The 21155-nt window shown below is 47.9% G+C and overlaps 3 protein-coding genes and 1 pseudogene across 5 annotated transcripts; 2 read left to right on the top strand and 2 right to left on the bottom strand.

Annotated features, from left to right (window-relative positions):
- The first annotated feature begins 1101 nt into the window (after positions 1-1101).
- Positions 1102-5258, top strand: LOC101762736 (RNA polymerase II transcription factor B subunit 4). Of its 2 annotated transcripts, none has more exons than XM_004951985.4 (12): positions 1102-1289; positions 1391-1479; positions 1658-1928; positions 2013-2059; positions 2324-2346; positions 2423-2468; positions 2696-2749; positions 2855-2923; positions 3638-3714; positions 3914-4009; positions 4732-4846; positions 4978-5258. In XM_004951985.4, the coding sequence occupies exons 1-11, from the start codon at positions 1259-1261 to the stop codon at positions 4787-4789; spliced, it is 861 nt and encodes a 286-aa protein (XP_004952042.1). In that variant the 5' UTR covers positions 1102-1258; the 3' UTR covers positions 4790-4846; positions 4978-5258. The 2 variants fall into 2 exon arrangements, with proteins under 2 accessions (XP_004952042.1, XP_004952041.1); XM_004951984.4 differs by having other exon boundaries at positions 1103-1289; positions 2309-2346.
- Positions 5259-5300: 42 nt separating this feature from the next.
- LOC101762333 (light-harvesting complex-like protein 3 isotype 1, chloroplastic) lies at positions 5301-7097 on the bottom strand. Its single transcript, XM_004951983.3, has 3 exons — positions 6656-7097; positions 5881-6018; positions 5301-5752 (listed from the first exon to the last, which is right to left on the bottom strand). Exons 1-3 carry the CDS (start codon positions 7041-7043, stop codon positions 5505-5507), a joined length of 774 nt encoding a protein of 257 aa, XP_004952040.1. The 5' UTR covers positions 7044-7097; the 3' UTR covers positions 5301-5504.
- A 3782-nt stretch (positions 7098-10879) lies between these two features.
- LOC101763412 (probable alkaline/neutral invertase F) lies at positions 10880-16536 on the bottom strand. Of its 2 annotated transcripts, none has more exons than XM_004951986.3 (5): positions 16465-16536; positions 13907-14354; positions 13175-13609; positions 11983-12538; positions 10880-11497 (listed from the first exon to the last, which is right to left on the bottom strand). In XM_004951986.3, the coding sequence occupies exons 2-5, from the start codon at positions 14312-14314 to the stop codon at positions 11196-11198; spliced, it is 1701 nt and encodes a 566-aa protein (XP_004952043.1). In that variant the 5' UTR covers positions 14315-14354; positions 16465-16536; the 3' UTR covers positions 10880-11195. The 2 variants fall into 2 exon arrangements, with proteins under 2 accessions (XP_004952043.1, XP_022681220.1); XM_022825485.1 differs by lacking the exon at positions 16465-16536 and adding an exon at positions 15308-15762.
- Positions 16537-19639: 3103 nt separating this feature from the next.
- On the top strand, positions 19640-20339 carry LOC101775447 (annotated as a pseudogene).
- The last annotated feature ends 816 nt before the right edge of the window (positions 20340-21155 follow it).

Consider the following 21155-nt stretch of genomic DNA (forward strand, 5'->3'; position numbering starts at 1 on the left):
AGGGGGAGGTCGCCGTGTGCCAAGTGTTGTTGCTCCCTACAGATAGCTACTTCGATGCTCGTAGGTATCAGATCATGATGAGGGCGTTCCGTCGTTACCCCAGCGTCCGTTTGGGGAGGACGGTGGATGCTGTTGCTCTAGTGACGGGTGCTGAGAGGGAGGGCGTCACATCCGTGCCGCTGGGCGCGTGGGACCCGAGGGCGCGCGGACCACGAGGGCAGGCCGCTCTCTCCTTTGCTCCGGCCGGCGCAGGCCATGAGTACCTTGCGGCGAATGGGAGCCGGCCGCCGGTACTGTAGCCTGTACAGAGCGGTCGTGCACGGGTACTTGCGCCGGGTTGCGTGAGGGGCGCGGTCGCCCTGCCCTCCGTCAGTCCTGCGGCGCATTTATGGCGAGGTCGACGGGGGGACCCACAAGATTTTGTCTGTCCTGCCCGCCTGGACCGTATCCGAGGTGGATGCCTCCCCCGGGGGCCCCAGTGCGCCCGACTCCTTCGCTTGGGGTCGGACGAGGCGGAACTTCTGTGGCAAGGGGTCGGGCGCCCCCGACCCTGGGGTCGCGGTCGGGCGAGGCGGAAACCTTGCGGAGGGGGGTCGGTCGTTCCCGATCCTGGCGTTTTGATCGGGCGAGGCGGAACTCTGATCACGTCTTGGTGGGCCTGGGCCTTCGTGTTTGTTTCTTTAAGTGGTGTCTTAGGGGATCGTTAATATTTCCCCCCAACACCCGCGGACGGAGACCGACGCGTGCAAGTGGGTCGAGATGGTCCGCTCGATTTCGAGGGATCATCTCGACCTGGATCTTGAAGGAATATTCCTCTACTGGGTTGGACCCAACCCCCACCCTCTCCAACCAAACATGGGTCGAAGTGGGTCGGCTTCAACCCAACCCACTTCGACCCCAGAACCAAACACACGGTTAGGGAGATCAAAATGTAAAATTTCATAGTAGGGGATCCCGACAAGAACCGGCCAGGGACGTCCATGAAATTTTTACTCTTATAGAAAAATCCGGATGATAGAAAATTGCAAAAGCAAAAGGATGTACGAGCCTAATTTAGGCCCAGAATCGTTTGGCCTAGGCACACAAATTTGGGCCAGGCCCACGTCTAGTCCCTGGCTCACAGGCATCCCCGAGCACGCGCACGAGCTCCACCGCTCCCAACCGCGGCAACGGCCGCCGCACCGCCAGCGCCGCCGCCCCAGCCGCAGCTCCGCCCCCCGCCGGCGCCAATCCGCGAGCAACGCCGCCGCCGGAGACCATGAGCTCCGCTCATTCTAAGCTCTACTCCGGTGAGTCACGCCCAACTCTCGCGTCCCGCTACTCCGCGGCACCGCATCGCTCCAACTAACACGAGCCTTCGTGCTCTCGTGCCGCCCGCCGGCGCGTGCAGATGATGTCAGCCTCGTCGTGATCGTCGTCGACACGAACCCCTTCTTCTGGGCAGCCGCCGCGCTCCCCTTCGCCGACTTCTTCGCGAACGTACGCAACCCTAACTCTCCCTCCTCTTCCTTCCCTCAGCCAGCTTCCTCGCTGGATTTTCGATGATGATTTTTGTTATAGATGATGATTTTCTGCGATTTGCTAACTGTGCCCTGATCCATTAGATTAGATTTTGGCATTCCCCCTTTAACTTGATGTAATGTCCATGTCTGCGCAGCTGGTCCACTTCGTGAACTCGCTCCTGCTGCTGAACCACCTCAACCGTGTGGTCGTCATTGCCGCGGGAGTCAGCTCCTGCTCCTACATCTTTGATTCCAGCGATGCCAGCGCTGCTGGTGGTGTAGGCGTCACGGCCACCTTTGACAAGGCAAGCCGCAAGGTGGAGGAGTTCATTGCACAAGATGCCCGTGCCACTGCAGGCAACGGTTCTGTTGTTTCTGGCAATGCTGCGTCGCTGCTGTCTGGGGCGCTGTCCCTTGCTTTGTGTTGTATCCTATGGTTTGAATTCCTTGATTCCTGCACATTCACCTATCTTATTTGTGTTTGTGTTGCTTAACATGGAGGATGTATAGATATACAGAGGATTTTCCGGTCTGGGACTCGACATCCACAACCTCGGGTGAGTACCTATACCTGTTCTCATGTAGGGTTTTAGATAATGTTTGGGTCTTCATCCTTGCTACCGATTAAGTGCTTTAGAAGAAAGTATATATCAGTTAGGTAGAATATTGCAATTGTCAAAACAATAAAGTCACCCGTCTTTTGATTGACAATATTGCTTTGTGTGTTTCCCTTAAATTGTTGTAGTCAGTGCTCTTGCACATAAGATATTATAATGCCTGATAGTTGATAATAACATGAAATACAGATTCTGTGCCTGCAGGGTTCTCCAGATGGTCCTGAACAGTATGTGTCCACCTCCATCAAGACAGTATTTTATATTTTTTCAGAAGTTGGTTTTTACTGAATCAAACACGTGCAGATATGTGGCAGTGATGAATTCAATATTTTCTGCTCAACGCTCCATGGTATCACATCAGTCCTTTTACCCAATTTTAGTCTCTTGGTCCTTTCATTTCACTGGCTAATCACTATTTATTACTTTTCAAGTGTGGTGCATTTAGTGGGTTCAGAAGTAAGTCAGTAACAGGACATTGAAATGTGATTATAAATATAAGCATTAATAGGAGAATTGTTTATGGCCTTCATATAGCTAGTATGGCATAATGACTGAAATATTTTACAAATATCTTAGGTTCCGATTGATTCATGTATTGTGGGAACACAGGATTCTGCTTTCTTGCAACAGGTAACACTCTACCCCTTCTTGAATTTTACTGAATAGATATTTATCAACATGTTGTGCTGCCACAGCATTCTCTTGCTGACTAGTTACTTGTGCTTCACTTTGCAGGCTTCATACATAACAGGAGGAGTTTATTTGAAGCCCCAAGAGCTAAATGGGCTGTTTCAGTATCTTGCTGTAAGTTATGCAGGCTCCTGTTGCTTCTTCTCAAATATCTTCTCATATAGCCCAGTCTTTTACCTTTGTGATAGCTTGATGATGTATTCATATTCTTGTTATTGTCCTTACATCAGAATAATCTTTTTATGGTCATATTCTGTGTGTCTTTCACATAATAGTGAATGACTGAGCTTTGGAAGTTTTAGCACACAATACTGAAACAACCCTGTAAAAGGGAAATGACATAGTTACCATTTGATTAGGATATCAGTTGATAATTTTCTTTTGGATTTTTTATGTAGATTTGCAATGAAAAATAGTAAATCAGGGATCTTTAGCCTTCTGCATGTTCTTTAGAGGTTTAGAAATTTGTTGGGCATTTATGTATGCCTTGTGATAAAATATTTGTTGATTGGTCATTGTTCTACGTTAGGGTTTGCAAACATTATACCAAATGAAAGCTTATGTTTATAAATTTTTTTGCAAGTTATTTGAATCTAAGCAATAGATCTGCACATGTCCGAGATACTGAACTGAGCTCTACTTGTTACACAAATCTCTTTCTTCACTTAAGATTTGGCAATACCTTTCTATTGATAACTTGGTGTTTGAATTTCATATCATTTTGAAATAGTGGTCCTATGTTTGTATACAGGATCTTTGCTGCTTATTTCAATTTTAGAAATTAATTAGTTTTCTCAAGCTCATTGACACATTTCAACAATAATGCAGGTTGTATTTGCAACTGATTTGCACTCAAGAACATTTTTGCGCCTTCCTAAGACCCTTGGAGTGGATTTTCGTGCTTCGTATGTGCTTCTTAATTTCCTCTATTAAGCATCCAATACAGTAGCCATAATTCTTTCTGTAAAAATTTACAAACAAATTAAAAGGTTGATTCACATTAGCAACTCAGGATTTCATTTCATTCTTTCTTAAAAAAAGTTATTCAGTTTGTCTTATACTGCTGGAAGTTCAATGCAATCAACATTGTCTACTGATTTGCAGATGTTTCTGCCATAAGAAGACTATTGACATGGGATATGTCTGTTCAGTTTGTTTGTCAATATTCTGCAAGAATCAGAAGAAGTGTTCAACCTGTGGGTAGGTCTTACATTCAATGATTCAAGTGTTCTTCCCTCTCAGAGCTCTCTTTTAAAACTTCTGATGATAGTAAGCTTGTATGTCATTCTTGTTTCTTGGCACAAGTTGCACAGTTTCTGTTTGAAAATATGCATGGTCTTGTTCTCTTCTCCTTCCCCTCCATTTGACTTCCTGAATATTGATCGGCATCAAATGTGCTGAGATTGCACCTTCGAGGACTGAAACAACCAGATGCTTACCAAGTTTACTCCTAATTTTTCTTTCGGACATGTGCGATGTCATTTTTATGCTCTTACTCCGTCTGTTTCTTTTCATAGGACATATTAGGATTTGTAAAGGTTTCTAGAAGCATACTTCGACAACAAATTTCTCTTAAAGTATATTATGAATTGCTACAAAATCAATGTCGTATTACAAGATCTATCAAATATGAATCTATTTATAGATTATACGTTAAGTTAGTCAAATTTTATGAAGTTTGACTTTTTGAAATGCTAATACACAGTATAAAAAGAAATTGAGTACCAACCTTATGCAGAATCGAGAGCATACCGAAGTTTATTTAGGCTTTGCAGTTCTAATAAACCTACTACAAAAGTATGTCTGGCCCATCTGTTTGTACTACTAGGAAACATGTTAAGTTACTACAAAAGTTATTACTATCGATTCCCTTTGGTATCATAAAATCTTGATGGAGTTTAATTTGCTTGCTTTGGTTGCAGGTCAGAATTCAGCCGTGTCATGCCTGATTTGAATTCCATGCCAGATCAAAGCAAGTAGTAGTATGTAAACAGTTAACTGTTGACCAACATGCTTTGCTCAAATGTTTCTCTACAGGTTCGTTCCGGATTATCTTCTTGGATGAGCACCTTCACATGTTCTGCGTTATACTAGTATTTGATCATATATACCAACATAGATACGCCTAACATGCATGTACTAATAACAATTTCCGTACCTGATATCAGGCTACCTGTGTTTGTGATTTGCCCAAGACAAGAGCGTGCACCATGCTTTCCGAATCTCATGGGACAGGATTTGGTGAAAGGCGATAAGTAATGCTGCTTACACTAATGGCAGTGAAATTTTTGTGATGCAAATGAGTTTTGGGGCAAACACACTTTGATTTTGGACCTAGTTCTCTCAGGGAGCAGAACTGTAAACCTGTGGCTTGAACTTGTGTGTGATGACTTGTTGTCAAAAAAACGGAAAAATACTAATGAAAACATCATGGCATGGTTACCCTTTCTATTTGGATGAGAAATGCTCGAGAGCGCAGCAAACCATAACAAATGAAACCGCATCGTAATTATCTATAGCACAGAAAATAAGTCCATATTTTTTTACAAGATACCGTAGATTAATAGCCTGTCAAAATGTTCCTCCAAGCCTCACTAGACGGGAAAACAAAAAGGCCAAAAAAACGAAACACAACACAAGTAAAGCATTCTGCGATCAGGCCCCAACGCTGAGCTAGTTCTTTGGCCACGCTGAGCTAGTTCTTTGGCCCTCCGGTGGTCTCATCTTGCCAGGTTGCCTGCCATTGCTTGTCGTAGAATGTCGTCTCGTCGATTATCTTCTTCAGTGAGTCAAGATCCTCATTTTTCCTGATCAGCAGAACGCCAGCCACAGCAACAAACAGCAAGGTTTTGCAGAAGAAGTTGCCCATTTGGTCGACGAGCCCCACACCCGTCAAGCTATCGACAAAGTAAGCCATGAAGAAACCGACCATGGCAGCGCGTCCTGCATGATGGAGGCCATGCCATTGGATGAGAAAAAAATGGGTCTGAATGACAACCCATGGACATAAAATCTCTTTGCTTGAGCAGCTTGAAGGGAAAGTTATATAAATGGCAGGAGTTGAGGATTACCATTCAGCTTCTCGGCTTCAGGAAGGTGGAACCTCTTCATCCATGCCCACCATGGAATAACTGAAGTATCAAAGACAACGGCCTCATCTGTATTAGTGGCCTCTGGATAATCTTCAAGCCATTTCCTTCTCCTGGCCTCTGGAATCATACAAAAATGACATCATTTGACTGTGGCGTTCCCTAGGAGCTACAATGCCAGTAAGATGCATGGCACTTGTAAGATAGCAATGTTTCTTCCACTGGTTGTAGCAAACCAACAAATGTACGAGTTTATGCACATTAGGCAAGCATCTGCTTTATATGCATGAACCTTTGTCCTAGAGAGTTCACGTGAGCTAACAAAACTGCACAAGTTATCCACGAAAATGCAGGCAGTTTAGAAAATGTGTGCTAAACCAAATTGGGATAAGCTGAAACTATAGCAGGTCTCATACATCTCCCTCCTGCAATCCTGACAAACTCGCATCTATGTAGCACAGACATCTAAACATTTCCTTCCCAAGCATTCATCAGGGACTACAGCATACCCAATTACTACCCATCGAGCACGGGTTCAATCCGTCACAAACTGAACTAGAAGCTTTTCCCTCTCTGTGGCAAAAATGCCTTCTCGTCATGCGCATCCACGTCCTATCAGGCAAGCAAGTATTTCGAGATCCCTCAAGCGAAATGCTAATAAATCCACAGTTCGCATAGCAACCACACTACCACCAAGCCCAGCAACTAGGCCGTCAGTAGCAACATAGCAGAGACTAGAAAGGAATCCGAGACTCACCGGCGTCGATGACGGCGTCCCAGTCGACAACTCCGCCCTTCTCGAACTTGCTGAGGTCCCAGGTCCCGTTCACCCACCTCGCGTCCCGGAAAGCCGGCACCGGCACCGGCGCCGCCGCGGCCACGGCCTCGACGGCCTTCGCGGGAGGAGCCTCGACGGCGGCACCGTTGGAGGCCGCGGCGGGGGCCGGCTCCGCCTCCGGCTCGCTGGGCGGCGCGACCTCGACGGGCGCCTCCCCGGCGGCGGCGCGCTCCAGGCGGCTCCCCCGGCGGCCGGCGCGGAGGCGGGAGGAGGGGAGGAGGTGGAGGTGGTGCTGGGGCTTGGCGCCGGCCCGCAGCGGCCTGAGGGAGGCGGGGCGCGGGGAGAAGGTGGAGGTCGCCATGGCCATGGAGGGGGGGTGGTTGGAGGCGAAGAGGAGGGGAGTGAGGCAGTGGCCCGTGAAGGAGATAGCGAGGAGAGGATAGTGTGCGGCAGCTGGGCTCCGGGTGTGGGGCCTCCTCTTTTTGGTGACGTGGCGGCGCCGCGCTGACGTGGCCGGGTGTGTGGATGGGGCTCTCGTCCTAGCTGGGCTGCCATTGACCTGTGGTTGCGGCGGCAGTGTGGTGAGCTGGTGGTGGTGGTGGTACACGTGAAAAACGGATGGTTGCTGAATGCTGAGGCTTCAGATGAATGAAGGGGTGTTCAAATGCAACTGAATTCAAATGAATGTAGTATTCAGTCACAACTGAAGTTGGATGGATGTTGATAGCTCAACTGCAACTGCAAATCCACAGCAAGAAATGTTGACAGGTGCCTTTCCTGGATGGCTAGAGCTTGATGGATACCGAAATTGTACTGCCAACGAAATGGATACACCAACCAAAGGTGTTATTTTAATTTAAGGGTGGGGTCATTCTATTCCACTCCCTCCATTCCAAATTGTACATCGTTTTATCTTTTTTAGTAGTGTATGTCTAGATACATAATAATATATGTGAATCTAGAAAAAGCAAAGCGACCTACAATTTGGAATGGAGGAGTATCCTACTTGGCTTGCAAGTAGAGTGTTTTTTCCTTGAGGAGTAAATGTAAATCTGAATGAATTAACTGCCTGTTGCCTCACAAATCAGTCTCGCACCAAGATTATTCCCACTAGCGTCAAGACAATCACATGCCCAAATGGTTTTATCAATCCATAAAACCAATTAGCCATAAAAGACAATGCGAGCAGCAAGCACAAAGCTAGCTGCTTTTTTTCTTTCTAAAGGCACATACACACAGAGACAGAGAGAGCTGCTACACACTGATCCGAACGAGACTCTCCGTGTACCGATGGATGTTGAAGAAGAAGAGATTCTTCCAGGTTCGTGCCCTACGACCCTGGTATTTCAAATAAACGATCCATCTCATACTCAATTGTCAGCTCCAAGGTATCCATGCATGTCGCAGATGTTGATGGAGAAACCTGTCGACAGTATTAACCGGACACCTAGAAGTACGGGTGGTAATGAATCATGACCCTTGTATCTCCTTCACAATCCAACTCAGCCGTATCTATTTAGTTAAAAAACATATAATATTATGGTCCGGGATTTATTGAGCCTAATCCTTAAATTTGCTAGGCTAAATTAGAGGGTCCTTTACCAACCCTACCTGGAAGAAAAGCCACAAGATGAAAAAGGCTGCAGAGTCGGACAATGCCACACTCCTCCCAGCATTGACCTTGCCCCCATCTTCTTCTAGTATCGGCACCGTCCAAATGATCGTGGTTTCGTAATTGGTAAGTTCGGTCACATATAGCTCCCCGTGTAGTTCGTCCAATGAAAAGGCATTGGGGAGCACAGGGTCAACAACTGAAGCAGGCAGCTTGGTGATGCCATATGTCTCGTCGGCGAGGCTAAGGTGGAGAAGACCCCTCGGAGGCGGCCTATGGTGGTGCTTGGTGACATGCCAAAAACTCATTGACCGTCACACCGGTATGCCAATTGACAGCAGAGTATGGAAGATTGTCAGTCATCTCCCTTCAAACACCGCCGCGCGCCACTGCCACTGCCTGAGACAATGAACACCTCCATCCCCATGTTTCTCCCCAGGTTTGTGTGAGGATCCTTTGATCGGTAGAAGGCTCGGACCACCTTGTACTTGCCCATGTGAGGATCTAGGCCTAGGCCATCACAGTAGCAGCGGGGCGCTACACCTTCCCAGCGTGATAGCAATCAGGCGGATCTGGACCCGAGACCCGTGGGTTTCAAACCCGACGAGGGCGGGGGAGGGTCTGACCCACGGGGTTCGTGGACCTGACACATGGCGGGTGCGGGGCGGGTTAAAGATTCCCCCGCGGGGGCCATGGAGCCCCGAATTTAGCCTATGAAGCACAGCTGCTGCCGCGTCGGCCTGCTCACCTGCACCGGCCTACACCTCCCCACGCGTGCAGCCCAGCAACCTTCCATCCCCTTCTTCTCTCTCACGGTCTCACCCGCTCTCCTCATCCCCTACCGTCCTCCACCCCATCCCCACTCCCCAACGGCGACGCCGCGTCGCCCGCGCCCCTCACCTCGCCCTCACCCGCGCCGCCCCCTACCCCGCACCCTCGCCCTCGCCCGCCTCTCGCCCCTCGCCCTCACTGGCTCACCCTCGCCCGCGCCGCTCCCTGCCTTGCACCCTCACCCACAAGCGCCGCCCTTGCCCCTCGGCCCCCCTCGCTCGCGACAACGGTAGCACGGACCCGACGGCCACGGGTGGCAGCGCCTAGGGGCAACGCCGGCGTGGGGAACCCGGCGAGCGGCGTGGCCCCCACGGGCCGACGGCTTGAGTGTCAAGGGACCCGCCCGGTTTCGAGCACCCATTTTTCAGGTTCGGAGCGGATTTATTGTTCGGATTTCAAGGGCGGGTCCACGGAAGCTTCACCCGGCCCCGCCCCGCCCGTTGCCAGCCGCCGGTTACTATCTCCTGGCAGCGTGATACTTTCCCTGGTGGTCGAGTTGAAGAGGTAGAGCCTGGTGTCCGTGGGAGCAAGCACCAGCCCATCCGCAGTGGGCAAAGTAGCGCACGGTTCCGAACTGGCTGCCAAAGTCCTCGTCGTGCATCAACGTAGCCATGGGAGCACCTTGCTGCCACTGGTAGAAGCGGATGTGGTTGGAGAAGGTAGTCGGCAAATCCTCCCATGGCACATGGTCCAGGGTGTGGGGGGTGATGATGAAGCGTGGGTTCTGCTCGCATCTGGAGGCCGAGCACCGGAGGTGCGCCCGGGTGAAGGAGGAGTCGGAGATGATGGCTAGCCACGCTTTGCACACTGCCCTGCACCGCAGGACGGTCTTCACAGGCAGCCGAACAAGGATGTTCAGAACAATCTCGTCCGAGAGCTCGGGAATAGGCGGCTCTGCCGGTGTGCTCGCCTTCCTCTTCCTGCTCTTGCTCGTCTTCAGGTTGTCCATAGCGTACAAGCAGCAAACAATGAAGATTAATGACGAGTTGGCATAGGCACTCGTGGATCGTGATACACACACACTTCAGACATGCCCCGATTCGAATCGAACACGGCCTCCGTATCCGTCTCGGAGCAGGGCATCGAGACAAACAAACGGAGATAATTTTCCCCCTAAAAAAACAGCCTTTTTTTTTTAAAAAAAAAAGGCTTCCGGAACCATAACAACTGACGATTTTCTACAAAGAGTAGCAATCGATCGACATTCTACATGAACAGGTGATTCAGAACTTGAACGCGAGCGCTCCAGGCCTACACCATCACTCCCGCGCTGATACCTTGAACGCGAGCGCGCTCCACCGAGCGGAACAGGCGCAGCCATTCGGGGTGCCTACCGGCGTGCACCTCCGTCAAACAGGCCCGCCGGATCCGGCGACCTCGGGCCGGCCCCGCCCACAGCCACCGACCGGAGCACCGAGGGCGAAGGAGGGGCGCTCTAAACTTCGGGCACCGCCTCCGCGCACTCCTCCGGGCGCCGGTTGGCTGGGTCCGGCGAGCGGCCGGTCGGGCGGCCAGGGGGCGGCGGCTGGACGGAACAGAAGAGGAAGCCGAGACGGAAGGGAATAAGAAGCGGGGAGTGGCCACAGGCCAGGTCTCATTCGTGGGCTAGGAGTCCGGTTAGCCAGCCCGTGCCGAAGGCCCAACACATGCGCCTCACCTCACTCACTCTATCAGGCCCACCCACGCACCATCAAGGCCCACGGACACGAGGCAAACATGACGAGCTCAGCAGACAGCAGAGACCACCAGGCACCAGCTAATGTTCTGCATCCGCATAGCAAGCCTCAGCTACCAAAATCTCCACCAGTTTACACATCTGGCGAATGGATGCGTGCATCAACCGCACCAGAACCAGGAGCACCTACTTACATACTCGTATATCCCCATCCTGCCACCAGTATATCTACGCAACAAAACTATGTCCACGTAAGCCCGCATGTACGAATCCACTGCACAAGAGCAACGTATGTATCCTCCCCTCCCTTCACTATCCTCGGTCAGAATCAGAACGAAACCTGTGACTGACTGCACTCGTAGTCTCGGCGTGGGCAAAAAGGCATGCCGCGGCGGCGGCGGTCACGGGCAGGAGTTGGAGCGCTTGAGGCAGGGCGCCCGGGAGCGGGAGTGGCCGTCGTCCCCCAGCGCGATGATCCGCAGGTGGGAGGGGTCGTCCAGGAGCATCTTGGCCACCAGGTAGCCGGCTACGGACCACGTCTGGTACTTGCGGGCCTGCTTCCCCACGTACCGCCCCGCCTTGCCGTCGTAGTACTCGGGGAAGTCGTCCTTCGCCAGCCGCCGTTCCATCAGCTCCATCGCCCTCCTGGCAAGGTGCGGGCGCCCCAGCTTCACGCTCACCGCCACCAGCAGCCACAGCAGCACTGAGCAGGCACCGTGTATGCAAAGGGGATAACAGACAGATGAGGTAACAATGCCGCATAAAAAGGATGCTGATGCAGGGTGAAGAATGTGTAAAAATGTACGGTACGGATATCAATTTGCCATACAAAAATGTCTGTTTACATATGCAAACTGTTGTGATCCACGACAGAGCCTTCAGTTTCTACATACTATCTTTTTTACCAGAGCAAATTACGGCATGTACACATTTGCTAACCCAAAGATGAAATTCGTAAGGACTAATAGACGAATCAAGACCATATTGTTAAAGTGAAGCTCAGATTGACAAATAACCATTCTCCTCTATTTTGTTCAATTTGAAAATGATTTACTATGTCCCTAAACCACATAATTCAAAACAAATCTCAGGGCCACCAGCAGCCAGAGTAGCAATGTGCAAAGCACCGTCCTAGGGCAATAAACAGAAGATCTAACATGATTATTAAAATGTCCAAAGCGCTCTCACCTGGCCATGAGCCTCCATTGTGGTAGCTCCACCTGGTGTTCTTCGGGTCGCATCCAGTGACTATCTGCCATTCCTGATTTTCCATTGCAGGGTAACAGATCTTGAGTGGCATCTCCCCGATGAGTTCTTCCCAGCGCTCCTCCACAAGATCCAGTATAGCTTCAGCCTGTTCCCCAGTTGCTAATGACGACAGAATTGCAATGAAGTTGCCCAGGCAAAACCAGCGGAAATCCATCCTTGCAGGACTAACATTGCCAATGAAGTATCCGCCACGGCTAGGCATGAAGTCAAATATCCAATCAGGTATTGATTCAGGTATCACATTGAACTTGTTCAAAGCTGTCTGCGAGTACTCTTCAGTCTTGTAGCGGTATATGTCATTCAGTCTTTGGAAGTCAAGCCAATAGTAGCTGTGTAGATGGTAGCTCAAAGCTTGGATTCGTTTCGTGATGTGGTTCACAAAGTCAGCATCAGAATCTTGTTTCAACATACTTAGGGCACATCTCATAGCCATGAAAAAGAGAGCCTGGATTTCAATTGGATAGCCATATATACCCTGCAAGGATTCAACCAATAGTTCAGTAAACAAGATACATGATAAAACATGACAAACTTTCAAGAAAAGCATTAATAACTTGCCATCCCCAAGATCAAGGGCATCAAATTGATTCCCTACAGGATGAATATGTAGTAATTAGGTAGCAAACCACAGGGAATTAAGATAAACTACTTGCAACCTACTAAGCATCTTCAATAAGAAGAAAGCAAGGGTTCAAACTAAAAGAAAACTAGCACCTCAATCGAGAAGCCTAAGAATTTGATGACATGTTGACTATTCACAAAGTACGCTATTGGTGTTCACAACTATATAACCTTTCAAAACCTATGCAGTATTTTGTAGCATCTTAATGCTCAAAATCCTCGTGTTTCAGTTTTTTGGTGCTGATCTTACTATGCTAGCAGTTAGAAAACCACCCTACAAGTGATTCCTTCTATAAAACCAGTATGGAAACCTCCGAAGTATCAATACATTATCAGATGTGCAATAGCAGTTTCAATTCTGATTGACATGGGACTTGAAACGGATGCAGTAGAACAGTAAGATTCCAGAAAATCAGAGCAAACAGGTATGAGGTGTATTGTCAACTATAACAATGAAAAGGAGTAGTTGGATATGAGCTGAGCAGCATACCATTCTTCGGTCTATCATGGAGCAGCCATCGGCACAAAGCAAGGCTGGAGAAGTATCACACCCCTCCGAGAGACACAGCCTGAGGATAAGGTGCATGGCCCTTTGGCAGTTAGGGCTTTCAGCCAGAGAATTGTCCCCTGTCCACCTGGTGTAAGCACGAAGAAGAATAATCCACCATAAGCCAGAATCTACAGGAGCAACCCTCCCAATGGCAGTTTCACCAAAATCAGCCAGTAAAGTTTCTGTCTTCAGGGTAGGGTTGCGATGGTGCACCTTAAAGCTTGCAGGCATCACACCCTGACCAAGCTTAAAGAGGTCGACCATCTTCTCTCTTGACTGAAGGCGGGCAGTTTCTACCAGAAAATTCTTCACTATCAAGTGTTCTCCTTTCATCAGAAAAGCCAATGCACTAGGAATGAAATCCCTCATGAAAACCTGTCCCAGGATATGGCAAGAAAAATCTAAATTATTGCTAATCGTATTGTATGCCTAGGTACAAAGAGATGAATTAATTCATGCATGAGATATCATGGACACTTTTTTGCAGGAACCCAATAGTTGTCCACAAAAATATACTCTCCATTAGAGAATTTTGGGACTACCATTACAGTAATGCTGGATGCAAAATAAGCAGTAATAGATCAAAACTATCAGGGAGATGCAGATTTAGAAAACAGAATATGCATGAATTGACAACAGTTTCAATGTTAGAACTGGAACATAAAAGGTCACCTGGTCATAGTTTAGTGCCGCTCCCTGAGACTTGTCTATTGCAGCAACAGTCCCAATTGGCTGGCCCCTGAAGTAAACTATTGACCTTTTAAGGGCTTCCCAAGCAGCATCTGCAATTGCATGCCTGTGTGATGCATTAGCATCTGTAGGGGTTTCTTCATGGAGTGAGCACTGTGATCCTCCTCCTGGGCTCTTGGAGACCTCAAGAGTCTGGAGTAGACGACGAGGTTGCAAATCATTGAGTTCCATGTCAGATAAGGTGACAACACATGATCTGTGCCGCTCAATGTGGTGCATCCTTGTCCTTCTCTCAGGCTTTGAGGATTCATGGTTAGCATCATCTGTCAGTTCTGTGATCTTACTCTCTGGGATCTTTAACTTGGGAGGAGGTTCAGCACAAACTACCATCTTTCTTGTCACAAGTTTATGAAAGATAAAGCTCTGGTCCCTGGAAATGGCAAACATAGGAGTTAGCAAATGCACAGCTTGTTTAAATATTTCGAAAATCAAAGCACTACGGACGACTGCACTATGTTCTAATGTTGTCCCGAAACATAGAAAAGAAAGAGGTGTCTGTTATGTTGCTAGCTCTTGGCACTAGTAAGGATATGCCTACATGGTGAACATTTCTACTGCAAACAATTAGAAAGCACAACATACACAAAGCGTTTATGTGAAATAAAATAGGGACTACTGATAACTTTGTGATCAATTTTGAACAATCCACCATGCACTAGCTTTCTTCTTTACTAGACAATATAAGTAAAGTACAATGGGAAGGCATCTAGCCATGTATGCCTGAAAGAAAGGAAGTGCACATATAATCTAAGTACTGCAAGGAAACTGTGTATATTCTCGTAGTATGATTCTCATGCCAAACATTGAAGCCAATATAACATGCTACTGCAATACTGCTAACTCCTGTTCATACACTCAAAAAATTTAGGGGCTGTTTGGATACGAGGTGCTAAACTTTAACAGTGTCACATCGGATGTTTGGATGCTAATTAGGAGGACTAAACATGAGCTAATTATAAAACTAATTGCAGAACCTTGTGCTAATTCGCGAGACGAATCTATTAAGCCTAATTAATCCATCATTAGCAAATGGTTACTGTAGCACCACATTGTCAAATCATGGACTAATTAGGCTTAATAGATTCGTCTCGCGAATTATACTCCATCTGTGCAATTAGTTTTGTAATTAGCTTATGTTTAGTACTCCTAATTAGCATCCAAACATCCGATGTGACAGGTGTTAAACTTTAACAGGTGTTTCCCAAACACCCCCTTAATGGCAGAGTAACTATAGACTATTTCTATTCCATAAAGAATGACAAGCCACTACAAATCAAGCCAATACACCTTCACCCCCACCAAACAGAAATAGTGACGCCTGACCTTTTACATGAAGTCCTAAACTGGGAAATGACAAACAAAAATGTTGCAGCAGAACAACCACTAGACCTCCCTGTCATCTCATCCTGTCATAATCCAAAAGTAACCACAAACTTACGGTGTAATTTCAAAGCAGCAGATGGAACAACAAAATTTGGGTAAAACCCGAACAAGTAGGCAACTGAATTTCTGTCGGAACCAAGCCCTTCCAAGTTCCAAGTACGCAACAATCGCGCGATTGCATCTCTGTAGCACGACTGATAACCCAACAACACCTGATATTCCCCCCCGGAATCTGATCAAAACAGCACTCGAAAATCACAAATAAACACCCCCAAAATTGGGATGCAACGGCACCACGTTTGAAGGGGGATTCAAACCGTACCGTCAAAACAGGTAAAAAATTCCTCATAGAAAAATCCTGGCGAAATCGACAGAGGCCGCTGATTTGGGAGCAGAGAGCCGCACCTCCTACAGCCCGTTCGCTTCGAGAAGGAAGTTCGGTCGAGCTTCTAGAAGCTTCTCCCGCCAATTCCCACCCGCATTCCCGGAAATCCACCGCAAAATGAAAAGTAACAAAACAAATAGCAAAAAAAAATCATGAAAAAAGGGTTTCCCAGTTTCCCACCGAGTCGCTAGTAGCCACAGATTTGTAGCAGAGAGGCGTAGGTGCGGTTCCGTATGGCCTCGAACCGCACCTCCAGAGCCCGCTCCGCTTCGACAAAGAGGTTCGATCGAGCTTCTAGAAGCTTCGCTCGCTATTTCCCATCCGCATTCCCGGAAACCACCGCAAAACCCCAGCAAAACCCCAAAATGAAAAGTAACAAAACACATAGCAAAAAAATCCTGAAAAAAGGGTTTCCCACCGAATCGCTAGCAGCCACAGATTTTGGAGCAGAGAGGCGCGGGTGCGGTTCCATATGGCCTCGAACCGCACCTCCTAGAGCCCGCTCCGCTTCGAGGAGGTGGTTCGATCGAGCTTCTAGAAGCTTCCCCCGCTATTTCCCACCCGCATTAGCGGAAACCAGCGAAAACCCCAGCAAAAAACCCCCGCAAAACCACCCAAAAAATACCCCAAACGAGAAGGTCGCACGGATTCGGAACCGGAACGATTTGGGGCGAGCGAGCAGGGAGATGGGGCGGGAGACGAGGCCTCTCACCTTGAGCTGCTTCCTCCAGAGGCCTCCCGACTCCCGTGTGGTTGAGGGAGGGAGGAGGGGGAGGCGGAGCCAGTGGGAAAAGGCGGTGCGGCCGGGCTGTGTGTATTTATAGCAGGTAGGCAGGCGGCCTCCCTTCCTCGGTTCCTCCTCTCCCGTGCTCCCCTCTCGTCGTGCTTCGTGCTTCCAGTGTCTCCAACCGGTGCTCAAGCGATGGCATGGACCGCGGGCTGGTTCTGATGGGCTGGGCTTTTGGGCCTTAACCCCTGATGCATGTCATGAATCCACAAATCTCCTCTCCCCCCTTTCTACATCCTGAAATCTAGAAGTCAGTGTGGTAAAAAGGAGAGAGCACTTGTGTCCGGTAGAACGAGCGTTGTGGCGGATGCACCCTCGATAAATTAGATTTTATTTAGAATTATAGGCCGTTTTGGAGTGGTTCTAAGTCAGACTTTTATCGTTTTGACTAATACATGCAAATATCTACAACATCCAATTATTATCACTAGATAGATAAGGAAATATAATTTGATCGGCGCTTTAAATATCTGGCTGTTTAGGTTTAGCGACAAGACTCTAAAACAGTTAAGAGCATAGCTAAATACTACGTAATCCTATATCAGCCAAACTGTACATGAGCACAAATAGTTATCCTCTGCCTCAAACAAATATGGTGGGCTATAGCTTTGAGATTTAAAATCTTTAATTTCGATGGTGCATTTGTTTGATATAACAGATGTTGATATATTTTCTACAAATTTGATTAAAGTTTGATTTAGAACAAATTTAACTAGCCTAGCACTTGTCCACGGTTAGCCTTGGGTGGATGATATTTCTGGTTTCCACCCTTGTCGTACTTAGATGTTAAAATATCGTGACATTTTATTTCGTTGCAGTAAAACGGTGGAGACCTATTTTGTAAAAATCTAGAACTTTATCCGTCCGCGACAAAAAAAAAACTGTGATGTTCTATGCATACTTGCACACACGTAAAGTTGCTAGTTTAAAGGAGGGGATGAGGAGGGAGGTTCCATGAGATCAAGCAAGGTCTCTCTCTGCACAGTGTTCATCATACTCTTCCCGTTCCCGATGTCCGGCCCGGGCCTGCCATTGTGAGATCGACACGCTGGGACCCTGCCCTGCCGATCCACCACGCGTTGCCGGCGGACTCCTCCACGGGCTTGCCGGGCCGCGTGTTACTGGGCCGACTTCGTGCTCAGCTCCGAAGGTCACATATGCACATCCTCTCACGCTCGATCCTCGTGTGATCGTCTCCTCCGATCCGGCCGGCGCCCCCACCTCTCCTGACCCAACCCCAATGCGCCGCCTCTCCTCCTCTCCCTGGCGGCCTCTCCTCTACTCCATGGCCTCTGGCCTGTCTCGCCGGTGGCCGTGAGCGCTTGCGGGACGGGTTGCTCCGCGCATTGCTGCACCCTGTCCACCTGCCCATCGTGTTTCCCGGTGCGTGTTCTCCTCTTGTGATGCTAAACGATTAAACACGGCACTTTTAGTTGGTCGATGTGATAGTTTGGGATCTGGTAAGTTGCAAATCGGTGTTTCGGTGGTGAGACCAAGTTCATCTAGGAGTTTTTCATTTACAGTTCTATGCATGTTGGCTTGGCTCTTCTGAAGCCAAAACAGGCACAGAGATAGAAATTGATTTCAGGCTTAGACACTTTATTACGTTAAGATTTCAATCCTGGCTTTTAATTTTATCATACCATCTTTATTCGTGTGGGATGCAGAAATTGGCTCTTTCATGCTCTCCGTGATAGATTTCCTCATGGGACTCGGAACATGGTCAGCAGGAGTGGTTGTGAGCTGAGCAGTAGTGACAACGCGAGCTGTGCTGCGGACAACGATGTTCATATGGAGTGGATACTTACAAATAGCAGCCACCGTGACGGTTCTATATGCAGCGGCACGACTCGCTGGAAAAAAGACTTTCGTATCGCTGATCTGATCGTAGCGAGAGTAAGTGATTAATATCTCTTTTCCTACTTTTTTACTTGTTATTATTGGGACCATTTTCAAGCTATAGGACCAGCTGGTACGCGTATATTCTCTCCTGAAATCTGGAGGTCAATTTTGCTCTACTTTGTTTACTTTTACTAGTTTATGATGCGGGTGCGTTGGGACTGATAAAGGATATTCCTGTTAAATGTTGCCGTCGTAGCATATCAAGTACCTCATATTTTTATGACTAATCCAAAACTGAACTGCTGATTCAAAACTACTGCCTACATGGACTCCTGTGATTTCAGCTATATCTACCCACGTTCTGCTAGAGACCCCACACTGGAATCCTGAACAGATGTTAGATGGATTCCTTGTCTGTACAGAACAAACATGATCAACCATGGGCTCCTGATAATACTCCCTTGTTCTTTGAGTTTTCCTAGAAGAAAAACTTTTCAAGAGAGCAAGTTTTCTACTAAAAGGAAAATATATAGTTTCCACTTAGATAAGATGGAAAAATTCCAATAGGACTATGGAATCTTCAAGCAGCATGTTTACTCTTTGTATGGCAAGTATTTGTTTATCTTATAATTTCCAATCTTAATAAAACTTCTAATTTTTTATGAAGCTCGTCGGGAGGCAATGATGTTTTCAGATTGCACGGATTGTTACATCATCAATGGAACTTGCGGGTTACATTCAACTTGTCACATGTTGCAAATTTTCTCATTGAAGTTGGCTAACATTCCTGTGGAGCATGGTCCAGTAGAGTTGTATGGATACATAATCTGGATCGGTTACTTAATTATGTCATCAATTTTAGCAGGGATGATCCCACCATCTTGGAGCAAGTTCACATCTATACTCCTCTGCAATTATTCAAGGGATAATTTTTGGTTTTAGTTGTGTATAGTCCTCACCCCTCTCTCTGCTCTCTCGTTGATTTTGCAGTTTGTATCGTTCCCTTTTTAGTTCTTTTGGTTTCAATAAAATCCTACACAACAAGGGCTTCTCTCGCTGTTTTTACGTAAAAAAAATAAAATCAAATAAATGGCGGGTGCCAATCATCCCCCCTCTAAACTTGTTAGTGTTTGATAACCATTCAGTCTAATACCCCACAAAGATCTTGGCCATCATTTTTGGATGCCTATAAAGTCTAAATATTGTTACAAGTGAAACATCATAAGAAAAGTATAGATCTGTAGGTATTTCTTACTTTTATTTGATTTTGTAGGGTTCTCTCATCAACATGGCTGGCCCAAAGCGAGGGATCCAATTGATTGACACTATTTTAATCGAATAACATGAAGATCAAGACAGGTAGACACGAAAAAGAAGATCTACAGCTGATTGATGGCGTATCACTTGTAGATGACATTGACACATGGAATTGCAGCCCGTTCACGAGCCACTTGCATGGCGGCTGTGGTGGGATCGACATAACTGCATCACGTCTGAACTTTGCGGTGGAGGCGACCGTGGAAGTCGCCATATTGCAAGTGCGAGGCGGTTTCAATATGCGCCTCGGTTGTTTTACCAGTGGGTTATGAAGAAATCCGGCTCTTGGATGGTGCTATTTCTGAGTCAGGTGGCTTAAAGAGGTCAGTGGTTGCTGTCGTGATGGGTGCTCAGATGGATTTGAAGTTCAAGTGGCCGCAGACTCATGCATCCCTGCTGAACATTGTTGTTCCTTTAAGGCAACCAAGCATGGGCGTGCTACTCAAGAGATAAAGACCGATTTTGTGCTAATCTCAGTGAAGGTGACTTGGTCGACTTTGGACTGATGGGATCTAGGCTTATAACTTTTCCATTGTTTGGTGTTTCTTGGTTATTGTGGGCAAGTTCATTTATAGTTTTCATTTTACAGTTCTATATGTTGACTCTTCTGAAGCCATAACAGCGAGAAAGATAGAAATCGAATTCAGGCTTAGACACATTATGTTAAGATTCCAGTCCTGCCTTTTCGTGATACCATCATCTTTAGTTGTGTGGGATGCTGAAATCGGCCTTTTTTATGCCTTCTCTACCTAAGGTTTGCCCGGCCATACTTAAGATCGATATTGACATATCGATCGCAGTTAATGGAAGCCATGGTCCGTAACCAAACGGCATCACTCAAAGGTCTTCTCTCTCTTTTTTTCAATCTAGAGTTGTAGAAATGTAGACCTTCAGATAACAAGTACGCACAACCAACGTTTGCAAATTGTGCACTAGCATGAAACTTCCCACACCACACCTTGATGCAAGTAAGCATGATAGACGAGACCTTGTACATACTGCACTTGCACATATGTCGATTCGAGCATGAAGCAACTGACCATGAGGAGGAGGGAGGAGGGCAATGGTCGATGTGGTCGGACTCGACCGTTGCGCAGTTCAGAAGGTCATCGATGACGATGAAGATGATAGCCGGCGCCTTCTCCGGTTCTCCCGGGGTGGAGCCGGAACCGGAACACGTCGCGCACGATCCTGCGGGGGGCGCCCTCGCATGAGCACGTGCGCGCGGCCGTCGGACTCTTCCGTACGTGAGAGCAGGAAGCGCCACAGAAGCACGCGCGCGGTCGTCACCGCCGGGACTGGCGCTGGACCGCGCGATCGCGACGGCGTCGAGGTTGCGGTTGCCCCTTCCCCATGCGCGGAGGCCGGGCGCCGAGGTCGGAGAGCGTGGCGTCGGATGCGTCGCGAACCCGGCCAGCGCCGAAGCGAGAGCACTCCGGCTTCGGCGCCGCCGTCTT

Source organism: Setaria italica, chromosome I (assembly GCF_000263155.2).
Source record: "Setaria italica strain Yugu1 chromosome I, Setaria_italica_v2.0, whole genome shotgun sequence".
In the NCBI taxonomy this organism is placed as follows: domain Eukaryota; kingdom Viridiplantae; phylum Streptophyta; class Magnoliopsida; order Poales; family Poaceae; genus Setaria; species Setaria italica.